Source organism: Talpa occidentalis, unplaced genomic scaffold (assembly GCF_014898055.3).
Source record: "Talpa occidentalis isolate TD23 unplaced genomic scaffold, MPIMG_talOcc4v2.1 talOcc4.7, whole genome shotgun sequence".
In the NCBI taxonomy this organism is placed as follows: Eukaryota; Metazoa; Chordata; class Mammalia; order Eulipotyphla; family Talpidae; genus Talpa; species Talpa occidentalis.
In genome coordinates this window covers 105,455,777-105,469,551 of record NW_023605083.1, presented here as the reverse complement: position 1 = coordinate 105,469,551, position 13,775 = coordinate 105,455,777, and the positions used below count along the sequence as shown (strand labels likewise).

Here is a 13,775-nt window from a genome sequence, read left to right as displayed (position 1 = left end):
TTGAAAACTGTGAGTTTCCCTATTACTATCTCCTTTACTACTAGAGGTCAGACCCTGGTCTGCTAGTCTGCCTCGTCATTGGCTTTTCTTGAGTCCTTATCAGCCTTCCTCAGTGGGTCAATGTTATGAAAACTAGGGGAGCCTGGCAGAGTTCCTGCACCTCCCAGGCTGATATCAAAGGGTAACAGTGCCTGTGACAGAGGCAAACATTCACACCAAAGCCAGATGTGGAACTGAAGCAGCAGAGGAAAAGCAAGAACATCAGGTAAAAAAGTAATTTAAAAAAAAAATCTATGTTTGGTGCAGTTTATGACTAAGGGTATGAAGGACTCAGTTAAACAGTAGCTAAGGAGAAACTTGTAAAGGACAATAAATGAGAAATTTTGTAATGAATGCAAAGGATGTGAAACTAGAATCTCAGAAAACGTTACATCTGTTGTAATTCTTATCCAGGTAACATCAATGAGACTTGGGAATCATGAGACTACAGGTCTGTCAGTCCAAAAGCAATATGATTTATTCTGTGGGTCCCTGAAGGTATAGATTTTAGGGAGACAATTTCCATCTGAAAATAAGGAAGCCATTTTAATAGTTGTTGGAAAGTAGAAGGCACTAATTTGACAGGTAGCGAATTACTCATTGCCTAAGATGGTCAAACAGTTGCTGAAAAGTACTCTTTTGGAAATTGGGTATGTTAAAGGGGGGATTAAGCAATAGATGGTAGAACTAAAAGATGTTTAAAGTTCCTTCAAATACTTCTGTGATTCTATGATATGAATAGAACATTGTCAGAAATTTCTCTAAGCAGCCATCTGTTTTACATTTATCTGTAGGAGATGCTTGCATGTGACAAAGCAATTCATCAGGTTGATTTTGGTTTGCCTGGAGGAAATGACAAGGCAACCCAAAGCAAACTAGTAGCAGAGGAGGATGCATATCTGGCTGCATAACTGTTTGTTTTTCTTCTCCTCTGGGTGATGTAAACAACACCCAGATGGCTTCTGCTTTGCAAAGATCACACAAAAGAAATGGGTTCTCTTATTCTAGATAAAGAATTTTGGTTTGAGTTAGTAAATATTTTATTTTGCAGTTAGAAAAATCTAAAGAGATGATTTCTGAAATATTTATTTCAGAACCCTAGTTCAAGTTAAGTGGCTGTTCTCTGGTCTGTGAAGCAAAGGAAGACTCACCACAGCTTAATGACTATATCCCAAAAGATCAAGTTCTTTCCCAAATCTTAGAGATCCCATAGTACAGGGAAGAAAGATTAGGAGGGAAGGACAACTCTTGCTCCTACATTACACTCTATATGAAGAAATGTCATTTTAGAACTTAGAACAATGTTTGAAGAGCTAAAAATATTTCTGTATTTGGCATCTATTAGCATTCTTTCAGGAGTAGACCAAAGATTTTTAAAATGTAGAAAGTGGCACATAAAGAATACCAACTTTTATTGCCAGATGTTTTGTATCACACATACCGCAAAATTATACTCTTAATTTTCTTCCTTTCTTCCTTACCCCTTCAAATTATAAATTGGTGCATCATCTGACTCCTAATAACTTGCTTTGGCTCCTATGCCAACCTGTACCTTTTATATCTGGGCTCTCTGTGGGTGCTTCTTCATTTGAAGTAAAAAAATAGCTAAAAATTTAAGCAATATAAATCTTCCATTATGGTAAAATATTAAGCAGCTATGCCTGTTTATGCTGGAAGAGCTAAGGATGTTGACAAAATTGTTAGAAAATAATGATATCAAAAATTACTTACAATGTAAAAATATGTCTAATAATTTATAGTTTTGAAGAAAAATACTGTAATTTTTGAAAATTACAAAAATTGTAATTTTTGAAAATTAATATAGAAACAAACTTTCTGTCCTGATGACTTACTGGAACCCTTTTCCGTTATCGTTTGGAATACAGAGGAACTGTGGCAATGGAGAGTCTCAAGACTGACAAGGAAATGTTCTATCCTGAAATTATTGTAGAAGTGGGCAGAGTCACTTTTGGAGAAGAGAACAGGAAGAAGATGAGCAATAGCTATTTGAAAAGAAGTGAAAATTCCAAAATCATCCAGGCTACTTGTGCATTGTTAAATTCTGGAGGGGGTGTGATCAAAGCAGAGATTGGTGATAAGACCTACAGTTATGGATGCCATGGTCTGGGGCAGGATCTGGAAACGTCTTTTCAAAAGCTCCTTCCCTCAGGATCACAGAAATACCTTGACTACATGCAGCATGGGCACTATCTCCTGATTTTTGTGAAGTCATGGACCCCAGATGTTCTCAGCCTCCCTTTAAGGATTTGCAGCTTGCACTCCAATTTATATCAGAGAGCTGTGACCTCTGCTATCAACTTGAGTGCCAGTGGTGCTCTGGAGCTTCTCAGAGAGAAGCAGTCTAGAGCCCAAGAAGGAAGATCAAGAGTGAAGGTATTGGAGTCTCCGATAGTTCTTGACCGAGACATTCAGGAAGAGGAAGGTATGAGAATGTCTGCCGCAGAATTCTTTAAAAGGGACAGACTTACATATAAGGAGAAACTCAACTTTACGGAGTCAACACATGTGGAGTTTAAAAGGTTCACCACCAAAAAGATTGTGCCTCGGATTAGAGAGATGCTGTCTCATTACATTTCTGCATTTGCAAACACAGATGGGGGATATCTAATTATTGGGGTGGATGATAAAAGCAAGGAAGTGTTTGGATGTAAGAGAGAAAAAGTGAACCCTGACTTATTAAAAAATGTAATCGAAAACTGCATAGAAAAATTGCCTGCATTCCACTTTTGCTGTGAGAAGCCAAAACTGAATTTCACTACCAAGATATTGAATGTGTACCAAGGAGATGTCCTGTATGGGTATGTCTGCGTGGTTCAAGTGGAGCCTTTCTGCTGTGTGGTATTCACAGAAGCACCAGATTCCTGGATCATGAAGGACGGGTCTGTTTCAAGGCTGACAGCTGAGCAGTGGGTGGCTATGATGCTGGATATTCAGCCAGGTAAAGAGGAAGCAAGGACCTTATCCAGCAGGGAGGAGCCCCTCTTCTGCCTTCTGTCAGATATCTCATCTGTCAGATATTTTTATTTTTTAAATTTGCATAGAAGAACTAGGGTGTAGGCCAGAGGTGCGGGGGTGAGAGGTTTCACCAGAGACAGAGTGGGGAGCAGAATAGGTGAATTTACTGAAATACACTTGTAAGGGAAGCACGGGCGAGTCAGGAGGGGTCTTTTTCCCCACATGTGGGTCAAGTCCCTGGCCAGGGACAGATGTGATATCACTGAGACTTAACTTCTGGCCACTAGGGAGGCCCCTAGTGAGCTATTTTAGATAAAGAATAGAACTATTACAACTGAAAACAATGACTTACAACTATTCTCCTGTTATAGGGTTCTTTTTCTAATGTTTTTCGTTCCAAAGACTCAGAATATGAACTCTTGGAGATCAAAAAGTGCCAGGATTTTAGTCTATTTTGAGAAAGTTATAATATGCCATCGTGCCATGAGTTAGTGAAAATCGTATGTATTGAAAAGGCCTGTTGAAAAAGTGTTGCAGGTTCATAGTGCTAGTCTAAAACATTCACCAATATTCTCACGGTAAACGTATTTCAGGGAAGCATTGTTTAAGAAGAGCTCTCCACTAATTCTTTCAAGAGAAACCTGTTGGAATTTGAATTGTTTCAGTTACATTAGGAGCTAATGTCTTCAACATGGGCACCACCAAGTAGGGGAAATTTGCAAAATGAGATGGGAGGGGCTCCTAATGTTTTTACTTCCTTTACAGTTCTGCTTAGACTCAGCAGAACTGATTCTGGTGATTTCTAATCAATCCATAAAAGACTTATAGCTAGAATAAAGTTTATAACTTGCCTTCATGGTCAATATGTTCCACATTTGATAAAAGAAGCTTGGATCACGACATGTGTGATTTTATCTGATCATTCTCTTGTCCCAATTTTGAGTCAGTCTCTCTCTCTCTCTCTCTCTCCCTCCCTCTCTGCTTCTCTCTCTCTTCTCTCTCTCTCTCTCCCCCTTCACACACACAGACACACAGACACACACACACACACACACACACACACACACACGAGAAAGACTCACATAGAGAAGAGTGACAGAGAGAAGGGGGAAGAGAAACAGAGAGAGGGGAGAAGAGGGGGGGAGAGAGAGAGAGAGAGAGACATTTTCCCCAAACCAGAGATCATGCCACTTATCTATTCCATTTATTTATACATTGAATGGGAACTTAAACAACAAGTATGGTGTTAAAAAAATACTGTGCTTAACCCCTTTTGACTCCCACTGAAGTCTTTTCCTCTTAGAGATGATCTGGAACTAGAATATTAGAGCTAGAAGGAACCTTAGAAATCATCGTAAGAGAGAAGTGCAAGTGCCCAAGATGAGTCACAGAGTGACTCAGAAGCTGCTTCCTTTCCTAACAGATGTGAGCTGTTTGAGACAGAAAATGTGAGAGTGACTCAGGCAACTATCTCCAGCAGAAAGAGCAAGAAAAGAGTTCTCTTACTTTTTCTTTTTTGTCTGAACCAAAGTTGCGTGTGTTTGTTTAGCTCCTTCCAGTTTGGTCACAAGCTACAGCTTTCCTCTGATTTCACCGACTTCATCTGCACCAAGAAGCCCATCATATTCCACAAAAGTCCTGGAATTTAAGGGAGTTCTTCAACAACGTTTGCTTCCAGGTATTCCTTTTTGATTTAAGCTGAGGGAACTGTTTTCTAAAATGAACTTGGGAGGAATACGTAGCAATTAATCCAAAGCTTTCTCTTTAAAGATGTAATGGTCCTGAAGTAATATGTGACTCTGTTTCCCGGTCATCAAATCCACGCCACACTTCTGTGTGCTTTGGGGCTGCCTGTCAGATAGCTTTTGTTCTCAGAATCTAGTAATTCTCTTACCATCTTTAGGTCTATAGCTCAAGAAAACTGCCCCCTGGCTTTCCAATGCAACAGGTTCTTTTTAGAACAGAGTTTCTCAAACTTGGCCCTACCAGCATTTGCGTCAGATAATTACCTGTTGCGCAAGGGCTGCCCTGTGAACAGCTGTGACAATCAGAACATTTCCAGGCATTCCCAAGTGGCTCCTGGGGGCCCGAATTGCCATGTGTTAGGAATCACTGTTCTCCAAAAATTTGTGTTCACCCCCAAAAAAACCTTAACAAGAAGGAACACCCTCCAGTAATAGTAGACTAATGGGGGCTGAGGAGAGGGTGCTTGGAGGTGTTCTATGAAGACTCCTCCCTAGTTGCTTTCTCCTGTAGGAGAGCTGCAGAAATGAGCCCTTCACTGCCCTGGTCTGTGAAGAGGGGGTGCTTTCTTTGCAGACATTTTACTATGGTTAGACTCATTCTTCCTCTGATGTTGCTGGAATGCTAATGATGTTTTTGCAAATTGTGGTAACTGACTTCTACTCCTTGAATTTTCAGTGACACAGGAAGAGATAGAATTTAAACCAGAATTCTTCTGTAAGAAGCTCTTTTCAGACTATGGAGAACTGGAGGAATTAATGAAGAAGCAGATATATCCTTATTCTCGGGGAATTATGATATTTTCTAGAAGCTGGGCTAGTGATCTCGACTTAAAGAAAGAGCAGACTGTCCTGTGTGATGCTCTCCTAATAGCAGCTAACAGCCCCCTGGTCCTCTATACAATCTTAATAGGCCCCACTGCCACTGGACACCTTGAGTATGCCCGAAATGTTGCTCACCAGTTAAAGCAGAAACTGGGAACTGTCGGTGGTTACACAGGGAAAGTGTGTGTTATTCCAAGGCTGATACACCTGCACAGCACACAGCATAGACTCCACGAAATCCCAGTGCATTACCCCCAGTCCTACAGGCTTGCTGGTGAAGATGAAGTGAAAGGCGTTCTGCAGGCCCTTGTAGTGGTCTTGCTGGGCTCGAGATCACTTCTGAGTGACCAACTGGGCTGTGAATTCTTCAACTTGCTCATAGCAGAGCAGTGTGAGTTACTTTCTGGGAGCCTTCAGGAGACACGAGAATTATTCATCTACTGCTTTCCAGGAACAAGGAAGACAGCCCTCACCATAAGGATCATGGCGAAGATTAAGGACTTGTTCCACTGCAAGCCAAAGGAGATCCTCTATGTTTGTGAAAGTGACTCCTTGAAGGATTATGTGGCGTAAGAGTTTCACTAAACAAATTGCAAATTGTAGTAACTGTTGAAAAGTGTTGAAAAGTGTTTCTTTTCAACAGTGCCATTAATTTGTTGATTTAGTTTGAGATTTTGCCATGCCTTAGCTGCGTAAATGCAAGAGCCCAAACTATGTACACATTTCCAGGTGATCAGGTAGTTGGGCCACAGATGGTTACTTTACTTAATAAAGTACCTGCTTGAGTGAAGCCACTCTGCTCTTTCTGGCTTCCTGGATTAACGATTAAACTTCTCATTATAAATTAGCCAAGTATGCATAACTTTAAACTTATGTAGCTAAAAATATTTTTTTACAATTTGTGTCCTTAAATTTAAGAAAAATTAATATGAACCTATCTTGCTTTAAATATGCTTTTTGTTTGATACTGATAGCTTTAAAGACATAGAATATTTCAGTTAACTAGACATTGTACCTATGGGAACCATTTGATCTTGTTTATAAAGTATTTTCATTTGTTTGACTTTTTATGAATCAATAATTTAACATGCAAATTTTTATTTAATTTTTATTTAATTTTTAATTAGATTTTTATTTATTTTTTATTTAATTGATTAATTTTTTATTTAACTTTGATTTAATTTAATTCTGATTTAATTTTTTAAAAGATTTATTTTATTTTTTTATGAATACAAGAACTGGGGTGTAGACCAGAGGTGCAGGGGATGAGAGGATTCACTAGAGACAGAGTAGGGAGCAGAACAGGCAGATCTGTTGAAATACACTGCAGAAGGGAGCAGAGGGTGAGACAGGAAAGGTCTGCTGTGCCGTGTGGGCTAGCTACCTGGCTGGGGATGGAATGTGCTGCAGTGGCTTGTGATAACTTGATAGTGCTGAGATTTTTTGCTCCAGCAGGGAGGCCCTGATTTAAATCTTCAACTTTTAAATTAGTAGAAGAAATTGGTTTTTACATAACCTAGCAAATGAAGGCAAATTCATTTTAGTTTGGATAATTTATTCAGCAGATCTTTTGGCTCACTATTCCTATGCTAAGTACAGTGTAACTGTCATGTTAGAGGGGATAAACACTAAGGAACTTACATTAAAACCCCTTAAAGGAGACAAAAAAAAAAATAAGCAATGTGAGTGCTGTGTAATTGATATGATAATAAAAATATGCTTAATTAAATTAAACTGGAGGCTGGTTATCAAGTAATCCCCGGAGAAGGAGCTCCTTGGGCATACTTTTATGAAGTCAGAAGTAGAAATGAACAAAATTAGGGTTTCTAAGGCAAAAGGCACAGCAGATGCAAAGGTATGGAGAACAAGAGAAACCAGAATGGTAGGTCTAACCAGAGTAGTTGAGGGAGTGTGGGTATGTGGCAGGTACTGATGTTGGAAAGGAGCCAGATGCCAGATGATGAAAGCCCTGGTACATAGCTAAAGGCCTACGTTTGTTATGTTTCATAGGTAAGTTTAAAACATTCTAGTCACAAGGAAAATTCAAGTCAACAAATATCTATTGAACCTCTAATGCGGGGTGAATACAGAGATGGATAAGAATCAGTGTATGTTTTTATTCAGGAAGTCTACACAGTCCAAATTGGACATGAATAGTTATGATTCAAGGTAAAAGAGTAAAGTGCCAGAGACTGCATGTGTATAGTCTGTAGGAATGAATGATAATAGTTGGATCCAAATTAGATGAGGCAAGAAACGTTAAAGTTTGTTAAGATGACATATGTATATGGAAATGTGTATGTATTTTTAAAGCAGATTTGGTTGTTTCTTGTCACCTCTAATTTGTTTACCTCCTCTGATTTACTAAGACATCCTATAAAAGAACAGCATTAGGTAAACAGGGTAGTTACTCCAGAGAGGCATAGCCCTATATACTCACCTACTTGGCAGGTGCTGGAACTCAGCAACCTTTTAAAATTTTCCATATAAAAATCTAAATAGATTTTTCTAGCTTTGTACTACAAGTAAATGGGGGAGATGAGACTTGCTCTAGAGGAATCTGTATTAACATATACCTCTTTTGCATATAAAAATTATGACTGTTGGGCCTCCCTGGTGGTGCAGGGGTTAAAGGTAGCATTATCAAGCTATCACCAGCCACACTGCCACAGAGTTGGTTTCCCCAGCCCAACCAGGAAGCTGACCCCCATGGCGCAGCACACCTTTCCTGCCTCACCCACTGCTCCCCTCAGCAGCGTATTTCAGTCCATCTGCCTGTTCTGCTCCTCACTCTGTCTCTGGTGAATCCTCTCAACTACCTCTGGCCTACACCCCAGCACTTATATGTATAAATAAACAAATCTTTAAAAAAAATAATGACTGTTCTCTAATTCTGAAAAGGATTAGTAATAGTAAAAAGAAATGGTAGTAATAAATATAAATGACTTTTGAGATTTTGTCTAGCAGTAAGGAGCTTGTCTTTAGGAATTGTCAAGCAGCAGAAATCGACTACTAATGGAAATTAAAAAAATCCTCTTTTGGGTTGATTTAAAAAATTTTACCTGCAGATTTAACCAGATTAGCCCCCAAAGTAGGGTTTACAATTTTGTATACTGTCTGCCAAGTCATTTGTAAGTAGAGCAGTTCAGAAGTGTCCAGAACACTACTGAATCATTAAATCAGCTTCCAAAAGTGCTCTAGCCTCTGGCTCCAGTCCAGAGAGTAATGATATTCCAGGTGTTTATATGCCTGAAATCCTGTTCTCTGTTTCATTCTTACAGCCAACAGACCACTTGCCAAGTGGTGACCAGGAAAAACTTCATGCGAGGGGAATTTCGAAAGATTAAACACATAGTGATTGATGAGATTGAGAATTTCTGCAGTAACTATGGCGATTGGTTCCTGAAGGCTAGGAGCATCACCCATCCCAAGGTGAGGGGGTCTGGAAGTGAAAACCTCCACCATGGGATTCTCTGGCTTTTTCTGGACCCTTTCCAAGTCCGTCATGCAGATGTCAGTGGCCTTCCTCCTCCATTTGCACAGTTTCCTAGAAAAACAGTCACCAATGGGATCCACTGTGCTCTGGAAATAGCAATGGTCATGAAAAAAGAAATGATGAGGATCAAAAATAATCCTCCCTGCCACATGTCTCCAGACACATTGGCATTGTTCGGGGAAGATGCCTACGAGGAAGCAATGTGTGCCCAGGCTTTGCCTGGGGTTTGTGAGACCTGGACCAACCTGACAACAGAACAAATCACAAAATATGTGGCAGAAAGATGTCACAATCTGTTCCAATGTGGATATCAGCCCAAAGATATAGCAATTCTGTGCAGGAAAAGGGAGGACAGAAGACGCTATGAACTTGCACTGCTAACAGCAATGGAATTCATTGAGATCCCCGGAGCAACAGAAGTTGTGTTCAGCCAGGCTGCTGATGTTTTGGGCAGTCACATCATCCTAGACAGTATTGAGCAGTTTTCAGGCCTGGAGAGAAATGTCGTCTTTGCACTTAGTCCAGAATATGCCCTGTCAGAGGGAGTTCATAAACTCTGTTTTGCCTCAAGAGCCATCAAACATCTCTACCTGCTTTATGAAAAGAGAGCATTCTGAAAAGTATTTCAAACAATCCAGAAAGCCAAAAAGAGCAGAGTCCCTTCTCCCAGTCAGATGGCAGCTGGCTGCTCCTTTTTACATATTACAAGTGAGAAAATCAAGGCATGATCAGTATGGCCACAGAAATGTCTCTTGGGACTGACCTTTTAACTCTCTTTGCCATGTCACACTTCACTGTCCTTTCCCCAGTCTACTTTACCTTCTCCTTTTACAATTACAACAAAATTACAATTGCTCATGCCTCTAGTTTTCTGAGTACATTCCAGTCCATTCTAGTCCATTCTGTCAACCACAGAAGTATTCTCAAATATAAAACTGATTTTTGTGACACTCCTTGCTAAAGTCTATCATCTTCAAACTAAACCAATTTTCAAAGCTTTCCATGATACCCCTGACTTACTCTCCTAAGACCTCTTTTATTATACCTTCTTCTCCCAATGTTTCTATTTATTTATTTATTTGTTTGTTTGTTTGTTTATACATGCACTGGGTACAGTCAGAAGCGCGGGAGGGTGAGAGAATTCACCAGAGCCAGAGCAGGGAGCAGAGCAGGCAGAGGACCGAAGTACACTGCTGAGGGGAGCAGCGGGCGGCAGGAGAGGTCTGCGCGCCATGCGGGACCTCCAGACCCCTTATATATCTAGGCTGGCACTTTGGTTGGCATCTAATACTGGCTATGCCTCTCAAGCTTTATACGACTATAACTTGATCTTCCCTTTGCACCAAGTCTGGATCACTCTCTTGACTATATGCTAGTTAGACTCACAAAAAATCAATGCATAAATGACGATGCCACTCTGTTAATTAACAGTGAATTTTTTTTAAAGATTTATTTATTTATACAAGCACTGGGTACAGTCAGAAGTGCGGGAGGGTGAGATAGTTCGCCAGAGCCAGAGTGGGAAGCAGAACAATCAGAAAGACCAAGGTACACTGTTGAGGGGAGCAGTGGGCGCAGCAGGAGAGGTCTGCGCGCCATATAGGACACTCGCTGGCGGCCGGGCATCGAACCGACGCTGCTGAGGCCGCGGGCAGCATTGCAGCCCAGCGCTCAACCGCTGCACCACCAGGGAGGCCCAACAGTGAATATTATAGTAATAAGTGGGCCTGATGCTCTTGCAAACCAGTGCCTTCAATAGTAACATAGGAAGCCAACTACATAAGCATAGCTTTTGAGCAAGGGGAGATGGTAATCTGATTCAAATGTATCAAGTCTTTAGGCTATGTTAGGCTATTGAAATCATCTCAAAACTGTGGAACCAAGCATAAGTATTCTTAGCCATTGCTTTGTCATTTTGTGTGTAACTGCCATTTTAGAATTTTAGGTTTTGCTGGGGAACTGCATTCCAGAGATAGTTTCGACTCACTCCACCCTTACTCTCCGGTCACCAATGAGGGTGAACTTGCTGTAATTGGAGCTGCAGGTTGGAGCTGCATCTTGGCCTGGCCAGTCAGCTTAGAATGATAGCCTGGCAAAGTTGGAGAACCCATCCTTGTAGCCAATGAGTAACTGCCAGCATAATTTAACGTTATTAAAAGACCCCTGCTTCCTTTGTTCGGGGCTCTCGGTATCTGCCACTGCGTTGGTAGGTGCTGTGAACGCGGACTTGAGGCTGAAATAAACTCCCTTTTGTGTTTGCATCAACTGTCTTTGGGTTCATGGAGGCTATGATCCCTGAGTCTGCTGACCTTGGGCACAACAAAAACTAGGGATATTTCCACCACAAGGACTAGACAGGTCAGGTTTGCAAGAGAAAGAAAATTTAGAATGCTAAGGGTGACTACTTCTTCCATATTTTCTGACTCAGAAGAAAATTTTTTCTCTCCTAGTTTCTAAAGTTTACAGGTTGATCACTAACATTTCCTGATCTCGCCCAACACAGAGTATTTTGTTAAATTAATTCTCCACATGTTAACACATCCATCTAAACTAGAAACTGAGTCCTCCCTGGTGGCACAAGGGGTTAAGATGCAGCACTGTGAAGCTGCCCACAGTCACTGCAGCACGAGTTCGATCCCCAGCCAGGGAGGTGACCCATATGGCATAGCAGACCTCTCCTCACTCACCTGCTGCTCCCCTCAGCAGTGTATTTCGGTCAATCTGCCTGTTCTGTTCCCCACTCTGTCTCTGGGGAATCCTCTAACCCCCCCCCCAAACCTCTGACCATTACCCCAGTTCTTGTATGCATAAGTAAATTAATCTTTAAAATAAATAAATAGATAAAAAAATAAACTAAAAACTGTGTGCCCCTGTTGCTGACCCAGGAAATTGTCTATAATGAGCCTTTGCATAATCTTCATATCTTCCATTATGATTGGGTATTAATTTTATAACCCAACTCTGAGAATTTACAGGGAGCTTGGGTGACAACTCTACCCCCATGCCTTCCCTACACATTCCTGGCTACTGGCTGTTTATCAAACGAAATGGGCATTTAGAGAGTTTCAGAGACTGTTTTTCCTCTGAATCTTCCTTACCCACATGGAGAAGAAGAAACCTTATGCTGTCTCATTCAATATTTTTTCTTGACAGAAGCAACAAGATTTTTAAGTAAGTGGGGTTGTTTTCAATTTTGCTCCTTGTTCATTATCAGCCTAAATGGAAATGAAGAATGAGGAATTAGGATATAGCCCCTTTCTCTTATTATTGCTTACTGCTTCAGAATTATCTCAGGCCATTTGCATTTAAAGTCCATATTAAACATGCATTAGTCAGGGAAGGTTGTCTTCTTTGCCCAAATTCACAGGTTGGAAGAGGTATGTGGTGGGGGAGCGTGTGTGTGTGTGTGTGTGTGTGTGTGTGTGTGTGTAGGGGAGTGGTTACCGTGAGGGAAGCAGAGGCTCCATTCCAAGTCTGCCAGATATAATAAATAAACCACATCTATCAAAGGAAAATACCTCAAAATAACTCTATAGCTTCATTCACCTCTCCTCTGTCATATGACTGCAGCCAACATATATTAAGTATCAGACATTGTACAAAATGTATTTTTTTAATTTTATTTTTAAAGATTTATTTATTCATGCAGGAACTGGGGTACAGGCCAGAGGTGCAGGGGGTGAGGGGATTCACCAGAGACAGAGTGGGGAACAGAACAGGCAGATTGATCGAAACTCACTGCTAAGGGGAACAGTGGGCGAGTCAAGAGAGGTCTGCCGCACCATGTGGGTATCTTCCTGGCCAGCCAGGAGTCACACCCACAGCACTGCAGAGGCTGCACGGACAGCTTCACAACGCTGCACTCAACCAACTGCGCCACTGGAGAGGCCCTATTTTTACTTTTTTAAAAGATTTATTTATATATACATACAAGAACTGGAGTGTAAGCCAAACATGTGGGGGGTGAGAGGATTCACCAGAGACAGTGGGGAGCAAAACAGGAGGATCTACTGAAATACACTGATGAGGGGAGCAGCAGGCGAGGCAGGAGAGATCTGCTGTTCCAGGTTAGCTCCCTGGCCAGGGTTAGAACTCATGGTGCAGTGGGATTGAACTCATGCTGCAATGGCTGCCAATAGCTTCATAGTGCTGAGACTTAACCCCTTGCACCACCTAGGAGACACAGTCCTTATTAGTTTTAATTTATAGTTGATGAAGCCATGCCTGAAAAAATAATACCTTGTGCTAGATCACAGAGTAAGTTCTGACCCATGTCTGCCTTACCCCAAAGTCCATTTTAGTCTCTATGCTTTTCTGCCTCCCTGTACATCAGTGTTTTAGGCACGAAAATCCATGTTGAAAGTAACTGATTTGATGTTGAGACTAGGATGTATTTGGAATATTTTTCACATTAAACAACATGGTTATTTTTAGCTTCTAAAAATTTTCCACAAAATCATTATCTAAACTAAAACTAAATGACTGACATAGCAGAAATTTTTAGGGAAGAACATTTCTTACAAGAAACTTAAAGCACGTACCTTTCATTGAAAGGTCTATATGACATTACAGAAAGATTAAAAACTAAAGAATGACCAACAGTCCATATGCATTCTTACTACCACATCACAGTTGTTTTCATTTTTGCTTATTCATTGCAGTGTCAGTCCATTGGCAGACCTAATTTAGCAGTGTTG

General features: G+C 40.8%; 1 protein-coding gene across 1 annotated transcript; it reads left to right on the top strand.

The window, feature by feature from the left end:
* Positions 1-209: 209 nt before the first annotated feature.
* LOC119230982 (protein SLFN14-like) lies at positions 210-10,133 on the top strand. The gene is made up of 5 exons (XM_037492588.2): positions 210-265; positions 1,926-2,998; positions 4,565-4,693; positions 5,437-6,151; positions 8,864-10,133. Exons 2-5 carry the CDS (start codon positions 1,939-1,941, stop codon positions 9,693-9,695), a joined length of 2,736 nt encoding a protein of 911 aa, XP_037348485.1. The 5' UTR covers positions 210-265; positions 1,926-1,938; the 3' UTR covers positions 9,696-10,133.
* The last annotated feature ends 3,642 nt before the right edge of the window (positions 10,134-13,775 follow it).